Below are 27,179 nucleotides of genomic sequence, written 5' to 3' on the forward strand. Positions count from 1 at the left end.
GAAAATGTCTCTGTAGTGGTTTGGCTAGTAGAAGAAGGTTATCAAGTAATCCATGCTCAATTTGTGTCTAAAGGCGGGGGGGTGGAAACTAGTGAAGTGAACTCTGAACTATCCACCACATCGCTTTATGTGCCCAGTCTCCGTGTTTAATCACTGTTGTGTTTTTGCTCATCTGCGCTCAATTCATCAAGAAAAGTAGAATCATTAATCTAAAAAACTAGGCATAAAATTTATGTATCTACTACCCCGTTTTATTGCCAAATCCTACTGTATTATGCTCCAGTTTTATGTGTACGCTAATAAAAAACATGTGCGAATTCTTACATTTTAAAACAGTTGTGCATCAGTGTGGTTTGAGTTAATGCTTTTGAAAATATAGTCTCCACGCAATGCTATCTGAAAATAGAATCTGCCCACAGTTAAACTTTAATTCTTGAGATGTGGTATAACGGCGGTTTATGATAGACAGAGCTCTGTGCGCTCCAGAGAGTTTTACTGTGGGCTCAGAGAGCACTAAAAAGTAACACACTTCTGAAAAGGCAAAGCAAATGGCATTAAAGGGAGCAATTCATTGCAGCAGCAGACACTTCCATCACCAGCAGTAAGAAAGACTTTAACCGAGGCACGACCAGCACAGGCACAAATTTACCGTGTACAAAATATGTGAGCTGCAGTTAAGTGCAGCAACAATCAGCTCCTGCATTTTGCCAGACGGCAAGAGAGAAGCGAGCAAAGTCATGTCAGACTGCATACGGGTAAAAGAGATAGAGTAATGCATTGGGATACTGGAAACCGTGTTACTACGGCACGGGGAACCGGCACCCCCGAAATCTCTGTGCTCTTGATAGTTAATGAAGTCTGTAGCGGGGGTGGATAACGAGACAAACATGTGTTGTCATTCAGCCGAGCTTATTTCTTTACACGGAGTCGAGATTCGCAGTAGGGATATGAACAAAAGCAAATCTGTAGTTTTAAGGGTGCCGTCATAGAGCTCGATAGCAGAATACGGACCTCCTGCAAAGAATGAAAAGAAGATCAAGGTCAACGGAGCTGTAAAGAGATGAACAACATAATATTGTACATCGTAATATTAGTATTATTTATATTCTGCAGAAGACCATTTATGGCAAATGATCGGGGTTTTCGAACAAGCTGGTTCCTGGCTACTCTGGTTTGCAGAACTCTTCTAATTTTATTTGTCTGTATTAATGGATGCTTTATCTGCAACTATCGAGTGGGTGCTGTTACGTGCAATCTTCTGCTCAGGGCAAAAGGAGATCTCCCAGAGCTACTGGACTGTATTGCACTCTCCAATGGTAAAGAAATTATTTCGAGGGAGAAAAATCAAAGGAGAAACTCTGTGTAAGCCTTCCGGTTGGCAGCAAAAAGGGCCAGGTTTACATTTTGGGGTACCTCACAAATTATAGCAGCGGCTCGAGCCCCCACCCAGAAATCAATCTGGGAACGCTAAGTCTGCTGAGGCGGCCCATATCAACGAAACCCCCCTCCTTGCAAGCAGTGTAAACACGAAAACCCACATTTATTACAGAAAAGAAAAAAACACTAAATATAATTTTAAAACACTATTAAGTACAAAATAAAGTCTACAGGTAGCACCTGCCTGGGGAGGCTTCACCTATGATGCCCAGACAATCTGGGACTCGGGGCTCCCCGAAGGGTAGTTCTGGGGGTCTGCACCTGTATCCCTGCCCTTCAGCGATGGGCTGGAGGGGGGAGCCACAGCAGAGAGTGCTAGGGCCTGCTCGAGTGCGGGTCCTTCTGCGTTGCAAAAGGCTTTGTTGCTCCTGGAGAAGCGGTAAAGCACTGACCTTCACTTCCACGCGGTGGCTTTGAGGGGTTAACTGCAGTTTTCATCAGTGTACCGCACCCCAAAATCCCTACTCCCGATCCCAGCTCTGCTGGGCAGAAAATTACAAAATACCTCAAAGAAAAGGTCAGGTCTATCTTGGCTTGGGCCCGAACTACCACTAACGCCCAACCACACCGTTTGGTTACAAAAGGGACAAAAGGAGACCCAGATCTATCTTGCTGGGCCTAAATTGGGCAGCAAAAGCCGGCCAGACCTATACTGCACTGAGGCCCGGATCAATACCAAGAAGTGCCAGGTCTGACCCTGGCTCAAACCATGCCAGGCTTCCCCCTGGCCCGAATCCGCCAGCCAAACATGCTGGGGTGCAGCCACACAGCTAGGCTGAAATGCAAACAGCAAAAAGGGGCCAAGCCTAGGGCTGCAGCCTGGACATCGGGTCCATGAATGACGCGTGCCCCTGGAGGCTGGGGAGCCACGGCGACTGCCCACAGGCGGCGGTGGCGGGGGCATGGCGGTGAGGAGCTGCCATGGGCAGCCGTGGTGGTGGCGGGGACAGGTTGAGTGGTGACCACCCACGGACACCGCCAGCGGTGTTGGCGGCGAGGTGGGGTGGCGAGCGGTGACCACCCACAAGCGCTGCCAGCAGCATCGGCGGTACTTTTCTCAGGGGTTGAATGTGCACCCGCACGCATCCCCTATGCGTTGCCAATGATCCAGCCTCAGCTCTAGCACTGTGCTGAGACACTACAATTACAAAAAAGAGGGGACCAAGCGCATGTGGCCAGTAACTTCCAGGACCCCATTCCTGCTCAGTCTGCTCCAGGGGTTAATACCCCCACGGTATGATCCCAGTCAAGGCCTGTGTGGCAAAACCACCAGCAAAACTGCTAGGACTCCATCCCTGACCAGTTTGCTCCAGGAATTAACCCCCCTGCATCGTATTATCCCACTCGGAAAAAAAAGCAAGGGAAAGAGGAAGGTAATAGGAGTCTTAAACTTGGAGACACGCTTTCTCTCCCTGTACCCGAGGCTTTCCCTTCACATAGCTTTCGCTCTCCTCTTTAGTGAGGAGCAAGGGAGACCCCCCCATGGACAGCAGTTTTTCTGGCTCCCAATGCAGCTGTGCAGCATTTAGGAGCCCCCAGCAAAAGAGAGAAAAACCTGAGTTGAGTTGTTCTTATATACCTGGTGTGACATCACCCAAGCCTTATCCAATTAGGGAGTGCCATGCTCCAGCCACTCTCTTACTCAGTCTGCCTGGAGTGTCTTCTGCTTCCTCCAGCCAATAAGGCCAGAGGATTTTACATATTTTGCCCAGATACAGGCCCTGGCTTTCCATGTGCAGAGCACATGGCCAAAACAACAGGGCCCATCTTGGCCACATAAACACACACACACACACACACACACACAAAAGCACAATACACAACGACCAAACGTGCACTCTGCCATACACAACCCAAGTGTATGTGGCTGTTACATCTATCTAATAATCGGGGCTGTACTATGGCCTGTTGTTCGCATCACAGCCTATTAATGACCCATCTCCCTTCCCATTTATTAGGAAAAGATACCAAGAAAGTCAAGGGTGTGTAGCCACGTGATGTGACACTATATCTGAAGGATGGGGAGAATTATTCTTTGCATAACTCCACTGGCTCTTATAAGGTCAGACTGGATGCATCTACATGTTCATTAATGCACCTTAGATACTGCACATTTAGTTTGGGACTTCCTTAAGAAAGTCTTAACTAAATGCACAGTACCTAAAGTTACTGTGCAGTAGTGTGGGCGCACGGTTATTTAGTGACGCTTACTGCACATTAGCCTAATAACACTGCGCAGTTGGCTATTAGCTGGGTTTTTGCCGTGACACACTACTGCGCAGTGTTATTAGGCTAATGCGCAGTAAGCGTCTTGTGTAAACGTGACCATTGGGGATGTATTAGGCCCAATCTATCTCCTGTTATAGTTTGTCAGTTGTTTTTGATCAGTGACAAAGCCTAAAGACTCATCATATTCTGAATTGGCTCCCTGCTCTCCTCAAAGTACCAGGGGCTGAAGCACGGCTCCAGTCCTAAGAAGCTGGCCTCTCCATCCCCCTTCATCTCATGCAGACATCTCCACCAGTGTCAGAGGCAAGGGGCTGGGCTTTACTATGCATCAGCTGCTTCAAGGCAACTCCCTTTGTGCACGCTTACTCTTAGATGAAATCTAAACCCCAGGAGCTCAGTCCACTTGACTGGGTGCTTAGCTACTTGGCTTATCTCTACCTATTGTGGGGTAAGAGAGTGCACACGGGCCATTACCATGGAAGAGCTGCCATGTGACACGTCCCCATCCCCTCTAGATTCCACTCTCCTGATGCAGATAATGTTATCTGTCTTTAGCGTGAGAAAAGTTGAGACTTACCATGCTATAGCCAAGTCCTGAACTGTGCTCCATAGACCGCTCCTTGCCTTCAAAACAATTGCTGGGGCTCCCAGGAGAGGTGGCTACTGAAAGGTTGCTGATTCTTCCTTGTTTCCAGCTGCTAAATGGCATTAAAAGACAGCTACAAATATATTAAATAATGGTAACGTCCCACGCAAGCAGCTGCTCTGGATGACACGGGGATTGAAAATGGAAGGAATGAGGGCACGTGATTGTGACAGGGAGGGCTGGGGAGTCTGTACTCCCACAAAAAGGAGGGACTGCCCCTAGTCCTTTTCCCAGGAAACTTGTGGCTCCCCCTGCAAAAAAGTTTGGGAGCTCCCAAAGACCCTGAAAAAAAAATTGCCACGAACTCTGTCCAAAACATGTAGAAGGAAAGCAGGGACCTTTCTATCTCGGTAAGCCGTCCAGCCAAAGTAAGCTCTTTTTGGCTGCTTGGCTTCTGGCTCATAACTGTGGCAAACGGGACACCGAAGGAGCTGGACCCCAGTGCCAGGCCCAGGTTGGCTCTCTGATCTGTCAATGCACATAACCAAGTCTGCTGTCCTTCTAAAACAGGCTTCACTCCAGATCAGCTCCGCCTGGAGAAGGCTTGGACAAGAGGAGAATCATAACTGGATGGAAAGCAATCATTGCTCAACCGAATCCTATTGTACTCCCCAACAGCAGCCCAGGACAGGTGTATGATGTCACCCCTGCCAAAAGCTCGCTGAACTATCAGCGGCGGATGGATTTAGACCTTGAATGCGCCTGCTATTATTTGCTGCTTAAAAGTATTATCAAATGGGTTTGTGTCCAGGTATTTCAGTCGGTGGATGCTGCAGCATCCCCTGTTCACGGGTGACGAGGCCACCTCTCCCGGGACCCCGAGCAATTCTTTTGAAGGCAAACAGCCATCTATGGAGCACAGTTCAGGACTTGTACTGGTAAGTCTGAACTTTGCTGGTACCAAAGACTAAGAAAAACTATACCATTATCTGCATAAGGAAAGCTGAATCTAGAGAAAATGGGGATTTGTCACGTCAGCTGTTCATAAGGTGACTGGGAGCACTTCCGTTAGATAGGATAGCTTTGCACTCAGCTGGCATGACTGAAGTATTGAAAAGCTGCAATAAGGCCTTGGTTCTTTATAACCCCTTGTGTCAGCAAAGCAAACCCCCCAAGCAAATGTAAGCATATGCCTGAAAAATCCTGGTACTTATGTTCCTTATAAACGGAGTATTCACTGGGCTCTTGCTCGCTTTCAAGAGAAACACTGTTTTTCCTGGACAAATATCCCCAGGAAAACACCTGGGGAGGAGGGATATTTGAAAACATCCCCCAAAATCAACGCACGCTTTTTCTTTGCAACATCCATCCGGCTCCGTCCCCGCTCTCCCTCTCCCCAGCCTCCTCGCGTGGGATGCTAGTAGCAAAATAGCTTTCACGAAGCCAAATTCTCTCCCTAAAGATGCAGGTATCTCTGCCACTGAAATAGGATTAAACTAAGCTTTAGGCAAAAATGGGGAGGGCCCGGACCTATTGTAGCAAGTGAGGTATGTGATGACATCACAGCGACATCAGACTGCCTCCAAGAAGACCGTGTGCCAGGGCTGGGTAACCAGATACTCTCCTCTCCCTGGAGCAAAAGGAAAACAGGGCATTGCTCATTTTCTGTACCGATTGCACCCAAGATACCCCATATTTTACCTATCAAAAAATAATCCGCAGGGCCCTGAGACTGGGATAGCCGCTCTGGGCAAAAGGAAGCCCGGAAGAGTGGGTGTCTGATGCCTGAAGGCGTTAGGCATCAAAGCGACGCCTGGGTCCAGCTCATACTTTACCTATGGCACAGGTCCTATTTCAAAGGGAGGACCATATGGTGGCCTTGACTCCAGGGAGTCAAGTTGGGCTTAACCATCAATGGCTCAACAGTCTGGTCTCCTGGGGCTCCTCAGCTATCCGGGGACATCTGGGCTCTGTAAACAAAGAGCAACATTTGTTAGCATCTGCCCATCGTCCTGCCCCTCCGCTACTGGGCGACATTGAACTATAAAGGGACCAGAGATAGCCGGCTGCAACGTCAGGGCCAAACCCAGACCCGATCTGGCTTTGCGTCCCATTTGCCACCCACGTGTGCCACCAGAAAGGAGACTCCCCCCAGATTTCAAAGCATCCTCTAACAGGCATTTGCAAAATACTTCGGAAAAATGAATGGCCCCTTTTCTGCAATTCAAGAAATTATTTTTTTTGCAAAAATCTAGTGTGTCTAATGAAAGATAGCACTTCCACCATGAGTCCTGATTGCTTTGGTCCCTTCTCCGGGCTCTTAGGAGGGTTTACGGGAAGGTGGCCCAGCAGAGATGATGCTTCCCTGGGCGCTGTGAACGCTCCCCCTGCCTTGCAGCAGAAGGCAGATCCTGTTGTTAGCAGGGGTGGGCAGTACACAAGGTAAACTACTACCTGAAATAACCAAGGACGGTACCTTATGCTGCATAGATTTTTTTTTAACCTCATTTCTTAATGAAACCTCCCCGTAGCCTTGATTTTATTGCCATTGTACAGAGGAGTAAACTGAGGCACAGGGCCAACAACTACCCTCAGTCTTGTATGACAGCTGTGCTGTACAAACCAACTCCCCTTCACTTTGCTGGACCGAGGCCAAGCAAATGAAGGCCTTGTCGCTGTAAGGCAATCTTGACGGGTCTCATTACTTCACACTGTCAAGGAATAAGCAAGCAGTGCCAGTGAAAGCACAATGGTGCGCCAACACCGGACAGCCACACAAAGGAGGGCTGAGTGTTTTGCTTTGCTTTTTAAACACACACAAGTGCCTAAGTCGCTTGCCCCAAGTCACTCAGTAGCAAAGGCAGGAGTGCAGCCTGGTCTGACTTTCCAGGGCGACACAACAGCACGCATCTAAACCAGCTGATGGAATTAAAGTTTGGAGTGAACTCCGTTGCGCTTGATCTCTATTCAAGGTGCTATCCCGGGATCTTAATAGGTGGCATCTTAGCACATGCTTTATGGGCTGAAACCTTCTTTAAAAAAAAGCTACTGACTCTCACACTTGTCTGAAAGAGCAAGCTGGCTTCAAATGCTGCTTGACAGATGGGAAGACAAATGGACTATAGGATTCCTGATCTAAAGCGTCAGAGCCATGGTCAAGCTGCAGAAACATACGTCTCTATTTTGACGCTGACCTCAAAGGAAAGCAGGCCGAGGCACCGGAGAGGGGAAAGGTCAGGAAACATCACACGTCTGAGGCCAGTGCTGCTTTGAACTTGAGGACAAATCTTCTCAACGGTGCGGCGTTGACAAGAAAGCTTCCTGACACTCCATGGCTGCAAACTTAGAGGCCTGCCCCAAAGAGCAGCAAGCAAAGGGGTGGGATCACAGCGCGGGCTGAATCCTCCACAGCAATGACAGATCCTTCCCCCCTTCCAGCCTCAGCTCCCTTGTCCATCAAGCCCAGGCAGGAGAGAGGAGCGAGAGTGCAAGAGCAAGGAGCTGCACAAGAGCGTGCATGACAATACCTACAAAACCCCCTTTGCCCGTCTCTGAGAAGAGCAAAAATATATACGACTCCCTCCTCCCCCGGCAGCAAGGTGCTTCCCTACACACTCTCAGATCAAGGGACCCCAATGCAGGTGCTTTGTACTTCCATCTTCTGGTTGCGCTGATGTTGTAGAGGAAACAATAGATCACCGCTGGCATTAATTCTCCTTGCATCTAAAGTGCAGCCTGAAACTCTCCCTTTCCAACTTTACAAGAACATCAGTGAGGATGTTTCATAAGACTGCTGGTTTGAAGGACCCTTGGGTTGCACCTAGCTCAGTGGTGTGCAACCTTCTGGCCCCGCTGCCTGGATGAGTAGCATGAGGCCAGTCCACAGGTTGGATCCCGTGCCCCCTCCCAGCCCTGCACGCTGGATCCAGCCATGTGCCAGTCTGATCCAGGGTGCAAATTGAAGGGCAGCTCCGGGGGGGGCTGAGCCCCCCCAACTAGACGAGATTCCCCCATGTAAGATTTGCAAATTATAACTTGGGGGGGGGGGGGTCTCTGATCAGACTGCTCCTTCACTTGGGCGGACTTGTTAATCGATTAACTGGTTTAACTTTTGTTGCAGATCCCCCAAGAGTCAAACCTTGGTCCGATTCCTCAAGCTAGCTTGACCCTACATACTGGATCTGGCCATGGAGTGACCCCATGCACCCTGGCACACAGAGCCACATCATCCAGCCTGCGAGGCTCCCCACAGGGATGGAAATTTTGGCAGCAGGGAAGCAGCTATTAATGCTGCCATGGCTCCCCCACCACCAATTTTTTGGATCTGTGGGACACACCATGGGTTGGATGACACAACTCTGCAGGCTAGATGTGGCCTGCAGATCAGAGGCTGGACACCGCTTTCATTTCTACCCAGGAGAACTTTTACAATCTTTGCTCTGATGCCTGATGAAGCGTGTTTGTGCCTGAAAGCTTGCAATTAAAGATTTACTTTTTTTTTGCAAAAATCTTGTTGGTCTAATAAAAGATATTACCTCTGACCATGGGCCCTGATTGCTAACTAACCTAGTTCAACACACATCCAGCCACACACATAGATGTACAGAGGAAGGATTCCCTGTTCCTAAAACACTGCAAACTAATGCCCATGCACTCTCTGCTCGAAAACCTCCAGTAAAGTTTCAGACAGTCAAAAGCCTTCAGTTGAATTGAAATCGCTTTGCCAGAAGTCTTAAAAAACAAGTCAAAAGCCAGAGATCATATTGTTTTGTAGGAGGGGAGGAGGGAAAGAGGTCTCTTTAGCTCCCCGTCTTCCTTGGTGTTGCCGCATGGTCACAAGCATGCACTGAAGAAGCTGCTCTAATGCAGTCTGTTCCAAGAGCGTAAATCGGAGGTCTACACCGGGTTTCAGGGCTAGCGCAACAACTCCCCTGCACCTCTCTGGGACAACGGGCAGGCATCCAAATAATTGCAGGCTCAGAAACGCTCGAGGACTGCAACAGATGCCAGGCTAGGAGGAAAAGACACGAGCTGAAGTGCACAAGGAAAATTTAAAAGATTTCTTTATCAAACCTCACTGGTTTGAAGACTGAATTGCTGGCATCCGATCTCGTTAGCCAAGGGAAACATGATGACTACTAGGTAACGGCAACTGATCAGTCAATGCAATCACTGTTGCTGCTAAAATGCTCTTCTTCATTTAATATGCTAATGGGCAGGAGTTAACTGAACCTGCTGCTTTGTCTGGCCCAGAAGCTAACCAGCGCTGACAAAGGGCAAGGGGTAGTGAGCATTTCAGGATTGCAACCAAAAAGGTCATCATATCCTTAATAATAGCTGAGGTGCAATTGGTTGTGTGAAATCATTGCTGCCATAACCTCTAACAACTGACTTCAGGCTGCATCCTTGTCCATCAAGCGGTGCTCTGAGCTGAATTAAAAACAAGATATTAAAATGGCATTATGTTACCCAGAAACACAGCAATCCATCCACGGCTGACATCCATTCCTCATGCTGATTATTCTAGGATTGTCTCGATGGGGCCGTTGTTCAAGAGAACAATTTTCTGGGCACGTGAGGTTTGGGAGGGCTTATTAAAAACAAAGATAATACTTGCTAGATGTGAAGAATAGCATTTCAGAATTAAAAATAGCAAGGTTTCCCTGCGTTATGGAACCATTGCAGAAAGTTAAAAAAAAAAGACACCTGGATAATTATTTTTTTTTGGTGTTGGCAGAGCGGACCTAAGCAACCTCACCCAAAAATGAGTCAAAACAGGACTTTTAAAAACTAAAAAAAAAAAATCCTGATGTTCAGAACAACTCCATTTCATGAGACACTTCATTTTCCTTGCAGGATCTGCATTGAGAGAGAAAGAGAGAGAGAGGAAGAATTAATTTTCTCAAGATCATTTGCAACGAGCATACAAAACTGTGTGTCCCCTCTAAAAATTAACTTATCAAGAGCATGCAAAATCTGCTGAAAATATTCTGAAGATTTTTTAGGGGTAAGCAAAAAGAAACCAAGAGGAAGGTCTGAGTAGCTCCGGTTAGTTAGGAGAAACTTCGGCCGGGAGCTGGGAAGGGTGGTACAGCTACAGTCTGAGCTGCAAGCTGCTATCGGACATGGGGCAAAGTAGTCTGATCCCACCCGCGTTGCCCCCAAAGACCCCAGAAAAGCACCAGGCCTAGGGCAGGCTCTGGGACTGGTTAAAAATGGCTGGGAGGCTCTCCTGCTATCCTAAACGCAGCGGATCTGAAGTTGTCATATGCTGAAATCACGCGAGCTTTCCTCTCCCGGAGCGAGGGGTAGCAGGCCAAGGAAACGTGCCAGCTCCACTCGGTCTCGCCTGCCAAAGGCGGCTGGATCTCTCCTCGCCGCAGTCTCCCCTGGCAATTGGTCTTGAATGGAGTAACACAGTTTGTAAACTTGGGAAAGGCCACGATCCTACGGGGCCCGATCCTGTGGCAACCGGGCCCAACAAAACAACTTCCACCGGTGTCAGAGGAGACTCTCAGGTCCACGGCCACGAGCCCACTGAAGATGCCAGATCCCCTGCGTCGGGTGTGATGGCTTCTTCCCCCGATTTGGCCCCCAGTCTGGATGTGAAGGACGGGAACCCAAGCCTGCGCACACCAGAGCACTTTGCATGGGCTGCATCCTGATGTCCTCAACCCAGGACGTTCCCCGGAGGACTTGCTTGAGGGAAGTCTATGCAGACCGAGTGAGGCCCTGGAGACTCTGCTTTCTATACATGCACATTGATGCCTTCAAGACCCCTCATGCTCCAGCTCTGTCCCCCTTTTTGGATCTGGCTCCTTCTCCACCCCCAGCCCTGTTTTGCTATCCTCCCTTCCCGTTGTCCCATCCTACAGACCTCCCTTCCTTACCTAGAAGGCCACGCTCCGAGTCTCTTACCTAAATTATCTTCTGAACAAGCACTATAGTACCCCCAGCAGTGGCACAACCAGAAACACGGGGCCTGGTGCTCTCTGGCCCCATGCCTTCAGCAAACCCTAGCATCAATGCACAGAGACAACGAGCATAAGGGCAATAATTGATAGCCACATTGCACCTTCTTTGTATGATGCGAGCAGCGCAGTGCAATGGCACAATGCCAGCGCCCTGATCTGGAAACCAGATCCACAGGCAAAGTCCTGCACCCGTACAATGCCCCGTGCGCTTCCAAGCCTGCTTTGAGCCTGGGTCCACTCAAACAGACCCTGTTATAGTCCCATTTCAAGACCTCACAACTGCTGAGGTCAGTGGGAAGCTTTCCTTTGCTTTCATGGGACTGTCTGCACTTAACTTTTTATTAGAAGCTGTACACTCTTCCACACAGGCACCCAGGCACACTTGCAGACACTTTGAAATAATAACTGCATATTATTAAAATAGTTCGAATAAAATACATAAAGGTACTAATAAATAATAAAAGATGAATAAACTGCCACTGCAGGGTGCAATCCCAAACACATGGAGTGTCACCTCAAATTTTCCAACCTGGTCTCTGGATATGAATATCTTTTTAACACAAAGTTGCCAATAGGAGCAAAACAAGTCCCTATTTTTAGTGCATGATTGTTTCGGTACATGTAGCACACCAAATTTGGTAGAATAGCTTCTCCTTTGGTCAAAGACATTTCAAACAATTTTGCCTTTTAACACATTTTCATATTATACATACCTCCCCCCCCCCCCCTCCGGCTCCGTAACAGCGCTCTGCAGACAGCTATTAATGTTTCCAGGAATGAAAATGTTCATTGAAAGATAATGGAAACCAGACATTTAGTAACATTTTCATTTTGCATGTTTAAATATTTATAACTATGTTCATAAAACCACATGTTTGTTCTCTTAATGCTCTAGCAATTGTGTTTATGAAATGCAATATTTCTTGTATGCCCCTTCATTGTGTCAGTTGCTTTTGTTGAGCGCTATTTACTCAGATTGTGGCACTGATGGACTAGCTTTTGTGCACACGCACACACAAAAAAATAGCCAAAATTAAGAGCAAAAAATGATTGCAAAAACAAGCACACATTTTCAGAGCAATAATGCCTGACTGATGCATCTGTGAGTCTAAACTTTGTAGGGGGCATTTCTGCTGACTTAATTCTTTCACAACTATTTACTGTCAATCTTGAGGAATACACTTCTTAACCTACAGCAAAACAATGACACATAAAAAAAGGATAAAAAGCAGAACAAAAGAAAAATCAAGCACTGATAAGCTCCCTAAAAAAAGCATTGTTCTTTTTGGATGATACGTGCTCTTTTAAATTCTAAACAAATTAGGGCAGAGAGAGCTCAGATCCATGTTAATATTACAGTTCTCTGATGCCTTGATAGTCTTTTTTTTTTTAATTGATCAAATAGCCATAGTCCAAAATTGCAATTGCTTCCATTTAAAAGACGCAGTCTTCAGATTGTAGCATTTTGTTATCACGGCTTAATGAAAGACAACGTCAGGCAGCTTCTATGAAATACATTTTGCAAATCAAACCAGAAAAGGAGGTGACACACTCATAGCCAGGCAGCATTTGCAGGATTTATCAAGACACTTTGGGGCTTGACAGAGGGTCCCACTGAAACGGGTGGAAAGGGTCTCATTGCTCCCAACACACGTGGAAACAAAAATCATCATCATAATAAAATCTATTTCTAGTCCAAGATTTTTAAATGGGGGTGTAAAAAATATGGCATGACTTGCTTCTTTGGTGCCCAGCCTGAGATACCTGGGAAGAACCTGATTTTCAGAAAGTGAGCACGACTCGCCAGCTAAAAATCAGGCCCCTCCCACCACGCACACACAAAAAACACACACAAAATAACTCAAATTGGGTAACTAAAATACCACTGCTTATTAAAAAAAAATTCTCTTTGGCCCAATATCAAAGAGTTCAAACTCAGTCTCAGTGAATTCAAAGGGAGGCGCTTTGAGGAGCAGTTTCAAGTTTGGATTCTTGCCTTTTTCCTCCAGAATAAATAAAAAGGGGAAAAAAGAAGGAGGTGGAGGAGGGGAAAATGTAACAATTTTCATGTCGTATAGATTTTTCATTAATTCCAAATCCAATGTTTACAAAGGCGCGAGAGCAAACAATACCATTCACTTCATGAGCTCGCTTTAAAATAAATGTCAGCTGAGATGTAAAAAATGCAATCAAAAGAATTGCTGTGACCGCGGTGCCAACTCTGCCGCTCCCACCACCCATTTCAGGGTACGTTGTGCTCGGCTTACAGCGCTGGCCCCTCGTGTCATGTGATCACAGGCGAAACTGGGCTTTTCTTTAAAAAAAAAAAAAAAGAAGAAAAAAAAAAAAAGAAAAAATCCCATGTAGCCCTTGGGAAAGGCTGTGACCCAAAAGACTCACGAACCAGAAGGGAGATATAATGTCCTTACTTTTCTAATTAACAGAAAAATCCCATGAATTCAAAGCAAATCTCTCATTTGGAGGATGTCTGACAGGATTATTTAAAATGTTTTAAATTCATCTGGACTATTCTTTCTAGTAAAAAAAAAATATATATATATATATATGGGGGGGTGGAATTCATATTTCATTTGGACGTAGATCTGGAGTACACCTACTTTAATTAACCCTCTGAGACTTTACTCACATGAGTAGCCCTGATGCATTGAAGTCAATTGGACTCCTGTATAAAGCAAATCTTTGTAAAGTTACTCAGCTGGATGAAAAAACTGGCAGACACAACTAGTCCAACTCCACAGGGACTATCCGCTTGAGTGAATTTCCTTGCGTGTTTATAGGCCTGGGCCTTAGATTCGGGTTACTCAGGTGAGTAAAGCTAAGTGCGACCGAGCCAGCTCTCAGCTGCAGCCCTAAAAAAGTAGTCGGCAACAGCATGTCTATGTGACTCTGAGTGTAACAAGAACTGCTGGGAGACTTCAGCTCCGTGGATTCAAAGGGATATGAAATGCAGCAGCAACGCAACATTTTACGTTGTTATAATGCAGCATTAAATCAGTGGAAACCCCAGGCGCAACGGCAGGTTGCTAACTCAAAAGCAAAATTAAACAGGAGCGGAGTGAAAAGGACCGACGGGGAGTTGTGGTCTCCAAAACAGTCGAACGATTGTTTAGTAAATGGGACAGAAACAGCAAATCCGGTACAAAGCAAAGGAGAACTGCAAAGTTCTTTCACTTTCAATAACCTCGGCGACGGCGCCGGGGAAGGAGCGTGGAGAGCTGGAGCTGCACAGACGGGATTCTGATTTGTGGGAAGATCTTGCGGGCCGGCAGATCCCTTCCAGCAGCTGGGCTACGTTTTCATTCCCAAAACGCGGAGGCCTGAAGATACGAGCACCGAAGTACGGATGTCGTCTTCTGGCTGACACAGCACCAGCAGCCGAGGGCCAAAAGCCAGGACTGGGATAGAGAGAGCAGCACGCTCACAGCATCAATCCTGAAGGATGCCAAGCTCCAGGGACTCCCGTGGAAGTGAGGCAGGAACTGAGGGCACTCAGCACCCGGCAGGGAAAGCCCCTCAGCAAGCAGGCCACCCCGTGAAACTATGCGGCCCCTCGCATCGGATCGTAAAGGGCTTGTTCATCTGCCCCCACTTCAGGGGAGGGGAGGGTGTCACAGGGAACAGCAGCCGACTGGGATTAGGGTGTCAAAGGCTGTTTAGTGCCTGCTCCAAACCCGTGGGCTTCAGCGGTCATTAGTCTACGTGCTCCGTATCCAGAACGGCTGCACAGCAGCCATTTTGTATCCCGAAAGTTGCTGCACGCCCAAACCCGGAGCAGGAGACCTTCTGAAAAGGGTCCAAAGACCTAGGAAGAACATGCAGGGCAACCACACTCAGCCTAAACGCTCCTGGGGCAACGGCCGCCTGCCTCCCCACCTTCCCTACAAGACGGGCAGGGATTACAGCCTCATTGCTGTTTGTTGCTGGCGCGATGGGGATGATGACACCCAGCTCCCTGCCTCGCGCAGCCTCTTCCACGTGCACAGGAGCAAAACTCCAGAGACTCGCATGGAAGCACAAGGTCGGGCTCAAGAGATAGGCCCGGGCCCATTCAACTGCAGGCAGGGCTCGTTTCCAAGCCCAGTTTGGGCAATTTTTTAGCAGACACCATGGAACAACTCACCAAGCCAAAAAAAACCACTCGGATCAACTACTTTCTCCCTGCCCCAACGCCCTTCCCAGGCTCCTATTCAAAGTCTGTCTTCCTACAAAGAGCTGAAATCAAGAACCAGGCACTCTTAGGCTTACCAAAGTGTCAGTGGGAAGGAAATCAAAATAGCAAATGACTTTCTTTACTGGAAATTAAACTCAGCGTCCCAAAATTAAAATGCATCAACCTACGACCAGTCAATTCCCAAAACCCTGCCCTGAATTTCCAGCAACCAGGAGTCCCTCTTAGCTAGCTGACACCAACGCTGAGCCGGCTGGGTCCCGACTGGAACCCGTACGCGCGACGGTAAGCGCTTCATCCTGTGAATATTTGTGTTGCCTTCGATTACACGAATAAAAACCATGCGGTTAGTCCTTTACAAGATACAGCTTATATATTTTTTTGACTAATGCAAATGTTGGAGCAAGGTTAAACAAGTCTCCGATTTCATCTGATGGGCAGATTAGCTGGTGTGAACTCCTTTTTTTATTTATTTTTTTTTATTTTTTTTATTTTTTTTGCAGACTGTGCAATTTAAGAGGACTTCCTCGTAGCAAATGGAAAGCTAATCTCCAGTTTTTTTTCCTCTCCAAAAACAATAATGTATCTCTGCAGAGGCATTTTTTCCACATAATTAGATTGACCATAGTAACAGCCTGCAGGTCAGGGATGGTTCACCAAGACAGTCACGAAAGTCTGTCTTGTCTCACAAGTTGACATTAGCCAATATGCAATGCTTTTTGTTTGGGAACATGCAGTATTTTTTTTTTTTTAATGGAAGTGTCCAAACTAAGCCTGGAAATCGGAGATTTCAAGCCCATGGAGTTACTATGGGCACGTAAGTCACAGCACACAAGCCCAAGACTCTGGAGCAAAACCTCAGCGAAAGCCTTTGGGACTCTGCCTTCACGTGTGCCACCACAAGCCATCAATGGCACGCACAGCACGGACATCTAAACCGGTACGCTTTGCATAAGCTCACACCTGAAGTATGCAAACAGGCCACAACAACAGCGCCAGAGGAATCGGTGTCCTCAGCCAGAAGGCACAGCACAGAAGGCACCGCAGAAAAAGAACCAGGAGGGTTGATCAACTGCTTTTTTTCTTTGGGTACTTCCCTACGCCACAAATCCTTTAAAAATACATTCAACGATTCTAGTCTAGCCCCAGTTCTGCTCACCTTCGATGGGGCTGCTGGCACAACGCAGGCAAGCAGCTCTTGGCCTTTTATATTTCCAGTCCTGGGGTGCCACTGCGTTAGGACACTTGAGTAATAAAAAAACAAAAACAAAAAAACCAAAAAACACCCCCAAAATGCACAACCCATCATTAATTAATTCAAAGCCAAACTGACCTGGCCCCTGCTCTACTGGGCCAAGCTAGCCCTTCCCTAGACATGAGTCTCCAACATTTGCCCTCATCACATGAGCAAGAATGGCTCTGGGGCAGTGATGTGAACTGCCAGCATCTAGAAAGCACAAGCAGCATTCCCCAAAAGAGTACGATTTATTTTTTTTAAGCACAAGATCAGGAGATACAGGACCCAGGTGCATTTCACCCCATGCTGGGTTTGCCCATCACTCCGTCTGCTGCTTCCCTGCCAGGCTTAGGGCTAGAAACTAACTTCCCCCACCCCCCAACAAAGGCAAGCAAAGCTCCCTCTGCCCCATTAAGGAAAACAGCAGGTCGGGTGATAAAGTCAGGAGGGGTTGGCACTACCGCAGGGGAGAGGCTGGGGCCCAGAGGCCTGCAGCTGCCTGGCAAGCAAGGGAGAGAACTGGCACATGCAGGACCCTTTCCCTGCAATGCCTGGGGTGACTCCCTGGAGCTCAGGCTCTGCAGAAAGCAGCCCCCAGATCCTGCCCCACCACCCAGGGACTGGCCTGTGCCTGCTAAGGGGGTGCATGCATGCTAGGAGCAACCCTTTGCAAAGTCTGGATGGGGAGGGGCTGCAAGCAGCAAGCAGCTCAGGCCAGAGCCCCCCCCCACCAGGGGCAGAGCTTTTATCCCTCCTGCTCCCGGCACAGGTTTGAGCCCCATACATCCATCACAGTTTATGGGAGCAAATCCGCCCAGCCCCAGCTACACACCAGCCGGGAAGCTCTGGATGCTGCTGGGCAAGAAAACAGGGGCCAAGCCGGTTTGCAAGCACCCACTCCCCTGCACCAAGCCCCCCCTGCTCTGCATGCACAGCCCAGATGACGGCGGCAGAAGCGGAGCGGATCCGGATTGAGCCCCAGGCAAGCAGCCCCGCGCCCCGCCCCGGTTTCTGCGCTTTTACCCTGCGCGGCTGCGGAGCGTGCGTCCCGTCCCGTCCCGTCCCGTCCTCGTGTCCCGGCCCGGATCGGGGCCCCGCCGGCTTGGCTCCGGCTGCAAGAAGAAGCCGCCCGCGCCGGGGTCAAGTTCAAGGCGGCGCTGTCTGCGGCACCTGGGGAAGGATCTGCTCCTCCTTTCAGGCCTCGCACGGCCCCGGCGTCGGGCGGGTTTTCTCCCGGCTCGGAGGGAGGATCCTGCTGCCAGATGCGCAGCCGGAGCCCTCCTGCCTCCCGGCCCCAGCCCTCCTCCCCGTCCCCCGCATTCATCCCTGGGGCCCGGGAGCCGCGATCACCTGCTGGGCCAGACTTAGGAGGCGAAAAACTTCTCCGAAGCCCACGAGCTTCTCCGTCCGATCCCGGCTCGTCCTAGAAGAAACAAAAACTAATTTAAAAAAAATCAAGTCCAGCGTTTTTTTGCTCCCCCGCAACTGCAGCCAGGAGCAGCTCCCGGGCCTCGCGCCGAAATGCCCCGGGCAGCGGGGGCTTGCTGCGGCGGCGCCCCGCCGGGATGCTCCCTTTGGCCGGAGATGCGATGCCCGAAGCCCGAGCTCTGCAAGGGGATGCAAAGAGAAGGCGCAGCGGCTCCTCCTGGACCAGCCCGTCAGGCGCGGACTCGGTTTCCTTTGGCTTTCCCCCCCATTTTTTAAATAGATATTTAAAACATTACAATGTGCAGAAGCAGATGGGGGTGGGGGGTGTCTGGTGCGTCCTCCCCCACCACCACCCCCACTACACTGGGGATAGATGAAGCAGCACTTACTTTAATCCGAAGTAAACAGCTCTTCACCCCCTCCGGACCCGCGCTGCCTGGGACACACAGACACCCGCGGGCAGAGCTGCTCCTCCGCCCGCTCTCCGCAGCCGGGTGTCGTTTACCTCCTGCTCCCAGACAGACGTGACTCCACCGGCAACACTGGGTTTGCAACAGCACAAGTCCGAGGGGGCGCGGGGGAGGCTGGCGGGACAAGGGGGGGACACACGCAACAGCACAGCACCGCGACCACGGCAGCGGGCCGGGCCCGGCAGGGAACCGGGCTACCAGGGGAAAGAGCTGCCCGGAGAGAGGAGGGGGAATTGGGTGGAAAAACGCGGGGAACGGGCTCTTTCCAAAACAATAAACTTTTAATGCTAAAGCAGTTATAACCAAAAGCTGTACAGAGTTCCCATCCGTTCCCAGGGAATTTTCTTGTGTTTGTTTCGTTTTTTTCCCCACTCTTTCTTTCTTTCTTTTTTTTATTTTGTTAGAAAACCATTATTATTATTAATTATTATTATTAATTCTTTTTTTTTTCCCTCTCCATAAATATTGTTCAGTTCCCGGCACTTTTTTTTTTTTTGTCTCGATCCTTAAATTACAAACGATAAATATGGCATCGCGGATATGTATTTACAAAAAAAAAAAAAAAAGAAGAAGAAGAAGAAGTTATTACAAAAAGGCAACGGTTTCAGACTCGAAAACGGTCACGATCCGGGCAGAACACCACACCCTTCATCCTGAAAAAACACGGAGCGACCCCATCAGACGAGAATACATTCACAAGTGTAATGCTGAGAGAGAAAGAGAGAGAGAGAAAGAGAGAGAGAGAGGAAAGTTCAAGACATAACAGGAACTTTGGCACGGTTTAAGACTGTGAGTTGCAAACAATCAGCACTAAGGCGGAGGGGGGTTTCTTTCCATCCTCGGGTCGATCTCCCCAGCGAAAGAAGGAAACGTTTCACGTCGGGGTTGCAAAGGGAGAAAGAAACGGGGCGAGGAGGGCACCGAAGGAGGGGAGGAAAATTAAAAGCGGGGTAAAAAAAAAAAAATAAAATAAAAAAAGGAGGGGTGGGGAGGAAACGAATCCGATCCTGAGAAAAGGCCGTGGCTCGCCCGGTGGTGCGGGGGGGAGAGACTCCGATGGGCCAAGCCGGAGCTGCAGCCGGCGCGTGGGGGAGCACTCCCCGGTTCCGTGTGGCCGTGGGTCGGGTCGGTCCCAGTCCCGGTGGTCCCGTGGCCGGCTCAGACGTACCACTCGTTGAAATTGGGGGGCAGGCCGGGGTTGTGGCCGGCGCCGCTGGGCGCGGCGGCCGGGGGGGGTTTCGTCGAGTCTTTGCTGCCGGCCGAGGCGAGGGCGGGCGGCGTGGACGACTCGTAGCCTGAACTGGCGGCGGGGGAGGAATCGGAGCCCTGCGACTCGTGAACCTGCAGCGGAGGCGGAGAGACGGGGCATGAGAGCCGGGCCGGGCGCACCCGACGTGGGGGGCTGATCCCCGCAACATCCAGGATCCGGCCCGGCAGTGGCATATATATTTCTTTGTTTTGCAAAACAAAGAAATGTGGGAATAAAAAGGGAAGGGGGGGGGTGGTAAAGGGAGGCTCACCTTCATGTGCTTGCGCAGGGAGCTGGGGTGCGTGTAGGACTTGTCGCACACCTTGCAGATGTAGGGCTTGTCCGAGGTGTGCACGTGCATGTGCTTCTTCCTGTCGCTGCTGTTGGCGAAGCGCCGGTCGCAGCCCTCAAACTCGCACTTGAAGGGCTTCTCACCTGCGGGGCACGAGGGGTGAAGGGGCTGGGGGTAGGATCCCCCTCCCCCGACCGCTGCCCAGAGACACCTGGGTTGTTTCTGCTGCACTAGGAGGTTTTTCTCCCTCCCCACCCGCAAGCACAGCCTTCCTCCGTGTTATCCCCCTTGGCAAAAGGCTGAGAACGGATCAGGCCCTGCGGCTGCCTCTTTCCGCCCCTGCCCCCTTCCCCAGACGGAGCATACCCCGCTTGGGGGGGCAAAGGCATGCACTGAAATAAATATCTAATACACGATGGGAATTGCAGCCAAGACGGCACGGGCTGCAGCAGCCCTGCCGCGGGGCAGCGCCTGCATCGGCCCGGGGAAGGGCTCGGAGCAGGCCGGTCCGGGGCCCGGTCCGGCTCGGGGGGAGGCATCCGAGCGGGTCTCTCCCAGGAGACAAGGGAAATGAGGGTTTCCTGCCTCCTGGAGTTGTGCTTTAGTTTTGTGGAGGCCCGAATCGCGGGCGCGGCTGGGAGGAAAAATACTTTGACAAAAGTATCCGCGGTGTAATTAGGAGACGTGCCAATCACGGCGGGAAAAGCAGCGGAAAAAATACAAGGAAGAAAAGAAGACGACGAAGAAGAACGGAAGTCACCGAAAATTAGCGGGTATTAGCATTTGTATGGGTCCCCGAGCGGGGTGGGTAGGGGAGCCTCCGCCGCTTGCAAAGCGACCCGCGCTCCGCAGGGCCCTGATTTGCCTCGTATTAGCCCGGGAGTCCAGACAAAAAAAAAAGAAAGAGAGAGAAAGGGGGTGGGGGGCGAAAAAAAAAGACAGAGAGAGAAAGAAGCGAGCTTCCCCCTCAGCCTGGGTGGCTAGGCCTGTATCAAACTGAGCGACTGTTGTGTTTTACCCGGAATAAAGCAAAGTGGCTGCTCTGCTTTGCCCCGGATAAGACTGACCGGATACTTTGCTTTGTCCGGGATAAAACTGAGCTGTTTTTGCCCGAGATAAACCTGAACAGTTGCTCTGCTTTGCCCGGGATAAAACTGAGCCGTTTTTGCCCGACATAAAACTGAGCGGCTGTATTGCTTTGCCCCGGATAAAGAGCGGTTTGCCCGGGATGAAGCTGAGCGACTGCATTGCTTTTCCCTACTCGGGGGTGAAACTGACCAGCCCGCGTGTCCGGTTTGGGGTGAAACTGACCATCCTTCGTGCCCTGCGCTGGGGTGAAACTGACCAGCCCGGGACGCAGCTCCCACGCGGGGCAGGGAGCGGGCACCCCCTCGCCCCCCTCACCTGTGTGCGTCCTTTTGTGGATCTTCAGGTTCTCGGAGCGGGCGAAGATCTTGCCGCAGCCGGGGAAGGGGCAGGGGAAGGGCTTCTCGCCCGTGTGCACGCGGATGTGGTTGACCAGCTTGTACTTGGCCTTGAAGGACTTGCCGTCGCGCGGGCACTCCTCCCAGTAGCAGATGTGGTTGTTCTGCTCGGGGCCGCCGACGTGCTCCATGGTGACATGCGTGACCAGCTCGTGCATGGTGCTGAAAGTCCGGTCGCAGCTCTTTTTGGGTCGGCTGAGCTGCCCCTCGTCCACCCACTTGCACGACAGCTCTTGCTTGATGGGCTGGCGCATGTAGCGGAAGAAAGCGCCGGGCCCGTGGTGGTGGTGATGGTGGTGGTGGTGGTGGTGGTGCGCGGCCGCGGCGGCCACGTTCATGCCCACGTTCACGTTCATGGCGTTGTAGTTGTGGAACTGCGCGCCCGCGTACGGATCCGCGCGGGGGCTGGCCACGCCGCGGTACGGCTCCGGCCGGCCGAACAGCTCCCCGCGCAGCCCCAGCGCCGCCGCGTTGTCCGCGTGGCCCGTGGGCGACGCGTGGCTCGGGCTCTGCTCGTGCAGCCCCGGGAAGAGCAGGTAGCCCGGCGGCTCCGCCAGCCCCGGCGGCCCGTGGGAGCCGGCGAACAGCCCGTGCTGCGCGCCGCCCGGCGCGGCTTCCCCGCGGTTGCGGAACAGAAAATCCCGCGTGGAATTGAAGGCGGCGGCGGCGGCGCCCGCGTAGGGCGGCACCTGCCCGCCGTGCGGGTGCGGGTGCGGGTGCGGGGGGTGCCCGTAGCCCGGAGCTTGCGGGGTGAAGGCGGAGCTCTGGCTCGAGGCGAGGTCGTGCGTGGCCGGGCTCAGCTTGAAGGCGGCGGCGTGGGTCGTGTCCGCGAAGGGGTTCAGCCCCATGGCGGCGGCAGCGGCAGCGGCCGCGGCGGCCTCGCGGTTCCCCACGTCGTGCGGGTGCCGCGGAGCCCCGAAGCCGCCCACGCCCAGCGCGGGGAACTGCGGCCCGCCGTCCAGCAGCATGCTCATGGGGGGGAGCCCGCGGGGCCGCAGGGGCGGGGGTGCCTACCCCGCGGCAACCCGCCCCCTCTCCTCTTCTTCTCTTTTTTTGGGGGGGGGTTGGGGTTTGTTTTTTTTTTAGGGGGGGGGGTTGCCCACCCCTCCCTCCCCCCCAAAAAAGAGCGCGCAGCGCTGCGCGGAGACGACCAGCAGCAGCAGCAGCAGCAGCAGCAGCAGCAGCGCCCGCGCCCTCGCGCCGCAACGTCCTTGGACTGCTCCAGCGCATCCCCGCGCCCGCACATAAACCCGCGCCGGGGGCCGGCCGCCACGGGCCAATGGGGAGCCGCCGGGCCCCGCGTCACCTGACCCCCCGCCGGCTCGCCCATTGGCCGGGACGGGGGATGATGGACGGCGCGTACAAGGGGCGGGGGCAGCCGCGGCTCGCTGATTGGCTGGCGGGCGCGGGGAGGCTCGCAGGTGAGGGTCTGGGCATGGGGGGGGGCGTACCCCCTTGGCAGGGATGGGGCAGGCATTGCCACCGGAGTCATTTTATGGGATGATTTTAATGAGTTGCTGTTCTGACTTGTATGGTTTCTGTTCTGTTTGTTTTTATTGTTTTTCTCTCGTTTCCTTTTGAAACGTGAAAGATTTCTTTCTTTATTCTATTTTATTGACCGATTATTCTCTTCCCTCCTGTTTATTCTTTCATTTTTTATCCCTTGTATTTCTTTCTTTATTCTGTTTGTTTTGTTTCTGTATTTGTTGGTTGGTTTTATTCTGTTGGGGGTTTTTTTTTTCTATTCTATTTTATTTTATTGGGGGGTCAGCGGGGGAGGGAAGGGCTAGCAGCAGATCGCAGCCACGCTGCCCGGGCCAAAGGGGAGATCAAAGGCAGGCAGCGATCTCCAGCTGCGGGAGACAGAGAGAGAGAGAGAAAGGGGGGTGGAAATCTTGCAACCCTGCTGGAAAGTCCTCAGCCCCAGAGACTCGCACCGAAAGATTGAAAACAACCAAAAAAAAGAATAAAAAATAAAACGTCCTGCGTGGCACAGGGGCGCTGGGGTCTGGCCGGGGATGGGGGTTGTCTTTGGGGCAAGGGAGGTCGGTGCGGGCAGCAGCCGGGATCCCCGGGGGCTGATTGCGCGGGGCCTGGGGAAGTTTCCCCGGTGCCATCATCCTCCCCCGGTCCGAGCATCCCTAGTCTAGCATTATTACTACAACACTATAAATAATGCTATTACTACTAGACTGCTATTGCTAGAATACAAGAATACCATTAGTAGTGTAATAAGTATGACACGTATTTCATCGTAAGCATCGATGCTTCTTATCATTATCAACACATTATGGTTATCGTTATCCTTGCTACCATTACCGTTAGTAGTAGTAGCATTCAGATTAGTAATATGATTTGTAGTTGCATTCTTACGAATCTTACTAATATTATTACTATTCCTATTATCGCTACTATTACTACTACTATTATTATTATTACTCTTGCTATTACTCTTATTGTCGCTATTACTACTACCGTTTTCACTATTATTACTATTAATATTGTTGCTATTACTATATTTCCCACTTACTGCTACTACTGTTGCTATTACTATTATTACCATTGCTATTATTGCTATTACTAGTACTGTATATACCACTATTATTGCTACTACTATTGTCACTATTATACTATTATTACTACTACTATGACTATAATTACCACTATTACTGCTACTACTATTGCTATTATACTATTGTTATTACTACTACCATTACTATGACCGCTATTACTACTACTATTATTATTACTATTTGTATAATTGCCACTATTACTGCTACTACGACTGTTATTACTATTACTACTATTATACTATTGCTGTTATTATTACTACTATTACATTATTATTACCACTATTATTATTATTACTACTACTACTATTACTATTATTCCTACTACTACTGTTATTATTGTTTCTACTACTACTACTATTATTATCCAGCCTTCGCTCCCTGCCCGTGTGGTCCACAGGAGACTGGGCAAGCCGGACGAGGCAGGGTTTGCCCCAGCACAGGGCAGTTCCGATGCTCTTGGTCCCCGTGCCATCGCTATTGCTGTCCCTGTTACGATCACTCTTATATTTAGTGCAATGACTACAATCGGGTGGGGGGAACAATTCAAATAAACACTCGGGGTAGTGGAAAGGGCTGGGCTGAGCCAGGAAAAGCCCAAACCCTTCCATGTGGGAGCTGCGGGGATTTTTAGCTACACAAACAGAGTCAGCGATTCGCCCCTTTCTCTCTGTAGCAATTGCTCTGGGAATCAAGAGCGGGGACAAGCTGGAGGGGCTGCTGCTTTTCTTTCTTTCCTTGCCTTGCTGCATCCGTTTGATTTTTTTTTATTATGATTATTTTATATTTTATTTTATTTTTCATTCGATTTTTGCAACTGCAGCCTCCTGCCTCGGAATAATGATTAGCCGCAGACAGCACTATAAATCCACTCATTTTCTGTTCTGGAAAGCATTTGCAAAGAACGATGGGGAGCAAGAGTGGAAAGAAAAGGCAGAAAGAAAGATGGCTGTAATTGTAATATCCTGAGATTTGCTGAGCCCCAAAGTCTGCCTATTGAGCTGGTCTCACAGGATTGCCGCCGTCTCTCTGCAGGAAACAGAAAATCTGATCAAGTTCAGAGACGTATTGAGACTGCTTCAAGCAGCGCTTTATAACAGCAGCCCTTTCACATCCTTCCCCCCCAATCCGCCCCAGGAAAGACTTCGCATTCTTTATTTTAGGGTTTGCAAAAAAAAAAAAAAAAGAAAGAAAGAAAAAAAAAACCCCAGCCACAGATATAAAGTCTCCCTGAGTAAGTAACACACCAGCACCCATCAAAATGCCCACTCCGCAGCCGCCCTGAACAGTCCCAAAGTTGGAAGGTGAGTCACTTCTGTCTTAAATTATTGCGTCTAAAAAGAGAGAGAGAGAAAGAGAGAGGGGACAGCATTTATTAAGAAAAAGAAAAGAAAAGAAAAAGCAACCCTTTGCAAGCAGGGGATAAAAAAAAAAATAATGCCTGGGTTTGGGGAAAGCGGCGGCTGGAGCTGCGGTTGCTGCAACGCCTGGGCTTGTTGCAGCTGCGGCCAGGGTGTTGCTCGGGGTGCGGGGAGCTGCTGGGGGGGCTCCAGCGCCCGCCCTGCCCAGCCTGGTCCGGCTGCCTGGCTCCGGGAAGCCCGAAGGCAGGGGAAGGGCTGGGCTTGCGGAGCCTCTACCTGGTCTCTCTGTCCGCGGGGCAATGAACGCCCTCCCGCACGTGTTGTGCTGGGTCTGCCACAAAACAGGCATCGTGCAATTAGATCATCAGCCGGGCCCCGGCCAGGCACAGGGCTGTGAAGATGCCGACCTGGGGCCAGTGACCTTTGCTTGCCACCAGGCCCCTCACGTGCAGCAAAGGCTCATTGTCTTGAGCCTTCCTCGGAGGGGAAGCCCCTCGCCGGGCTCCGCTGCAGCCTCCAGCCCGGAGCTGATTGCTGAAGTGGGGGGTGCTCTTGTCCCCTCCGGCCCAGGTGGCCGGGGGCTGGTACCGGGCAGCGGTGGAGCTGGGGGGGGACCTGACACTGCAAAGTGAAGTTCACGGCTGTGCTGGCGCGGGGCGGCCCGGGGCAGCTGCTGCGGGGTCCGAGAGGGGGGTATCTCTGTCTCTTTTTTTTTTTTTTTGCATGGAAAAATAAAAGCGGGTGGGTGCCCCCGGGGACAGGGACCCTCCGCCAGCCCGGACCCGCCCGGCGCTGCGGGAGGATGAGGCTGCACGGAGCAGCCTGCAAACCGTGGCGCTGCCTTTGCCGCCTGGGGTGGGCGCACGACTGCGACCGGCGGAGGAAATGCCCGGGGGAGACGGGGTTTTCCTTCCTTCCCCCTTCCCCAGAGGAGCCAGCGCTGGCCGGGCCCGGTGCAAGCTGCCCGCCGCCCTGGCGCGCGTGTTTTTACCCCGCGGGGAGGGGAGAGGGCAAATCTCTCTCCTCCTTGCAGCTGTTTCCAATGTGGGACGTGCGGCACGATCGCGGCACAACGACCCCGCGGCCCACCCGGGTGCCCCGTGCGTGCCCGGCTGGGTCCGCGGCTCTGCCCCGCGCGCACCTCGCTGCAGATGTTTGCAGCTGGCCTGGAAGTGGCCGGGCTTGTGTCAAGCCCCGCGGCCTGCCCCCGGGGGGTGTCATGGGCTGCAAAATGGAGCAGCAAAATCAACCCCCCCCCCCCCCCCCGCGGGATCGGGGCCTGCCCCGCTGCCCAGAGCGGTGCGGGGCTGCCGGGTGCAGGGGGCGGCGGGATCCCCCGCGGGGCCAGCTGGGTTGCACGAGGTGGGGAGGTTCCTGCTCGGGTCCAGAGTGATTTTTAATGCATTGAATTGAATTAAAAAACAAAAACACAGATACCCGGAGCCCCAGTTGCTCCGCTCTTCCCGGCCCGGGCAGGGGGAGCCGGCCGCTGCTGCAGGGACAACGCCGGGATCGGGCTCTGGGCAGCTGGGAGGCCGGGCTCAGCCTCCCCCGGGGCAGGAGGGGGGGGGGGCCTGCATGTAAATGCCTCGGGGGCTGCGAGGTGTGAAGGGAGCCCCCCTCCCCCTGGCCTCTGCTGCCAACGCGGGGCTGCGGGCTCCTGCCCCTTCCAG

At 51.4% G+C, this 27,179-nt stretch overlaps 1 protein-coding gene across 7 annotated transcripts; it reads right to left on the reverse strand.

The window, feature by feature from the left end:
• Positions 1 to 224: 224 nt before the first annotated feature.
• On the reverse strand, positions 225 to 22,856 carry ZIC3 (Zic family member 3). Of its 7 annotated transcripts, none has more exons than XM_059732883.1 (8): positions 21,496 to 22,856; positions 20,071 to 20,234; positions 18,470 to 19,891; positions 18,003 to 18,075; positions 17,676 to 17,764; positions 16,575 to 16,659; positions 4,244 to 10,111; positions 225 to 1,014 (listed from the first exon to the last, which is right to left on the reverse strand). In XM_059732883.1, the coding sequence occupies exons 1-3, from the start codon at positions 22,547 to 22,549 to the stop codon at positions 19,709 to 19,711; spliced, it is 1,401 nt and encodes a 466-aa protein (XP_059588866.1). In that variant the 5' UTR covers positions 22,550 to 22,856; the 3' UTR covers positions 225 to 1,014; positions 4,244 to 10,111; positions 16,575 to 16,659; positions 17,676 to 17,764; positions 18,003 to 18,075; positions 18,470 to 19,708. The 7 variants fall into 7 exon arrangements, with proteins under 7 accessions (XP_059588866.1, XP_059588865.1, XP_059588869.1 ...); XM_059732882.1 differs by having other exon boundaries at positions 4,244 to 6,222; positions 9,722 to 10,111; positions 18,003 to 19,891; XM_059732886.1 differs by having other exon boundaries at positions 4,244 to 4,364; positions 6,088 to 10,111; positions 18,003 to 19,891.
• Positions 22,857 to 27,179: the final 4,323 nt, after the last annotated feature.

This window comes from Alligator mississippiensis, chromosome 8 (assembly GCF_030867095.1).
Source record: "Alligator mississippiensis isolate rAllMis1 chromosome 8, rAllMis1, whole genome shotgun sequence".
Lineage (NCBI taxonomy): Eukaryota > Metazoa > Chordata > Crocodylia > Alligatoridae > Alligator > Alligator mississippiensis.

Excerpts from the sequence above, each read along its gene's own strand:
- ZIC3 (XM_059732883.1), bottom strand. The coding sequence starts at position 22,549 with ATGAGCATGCTGCTGGACGGCGGGCCGCAGTTCCCCGCGCTGGGCGTG. Across the intron at positions 20,235-21,495 it reads CCACAAAAGGACGCACACAG|GTGAGAAGCCCTTCAAGTGC; the intron begins GTGAGGGGGGCG and ends CGTGCCCCGCAG. Across the intron at positions 19,892-20,070 it reads CCCTGCGCAAGCACATGAAG|GTTCACGAGTCGCAGGGCTC; the intron begins GTGAGCCTCCCT and ends CCTCCGCTGCAG.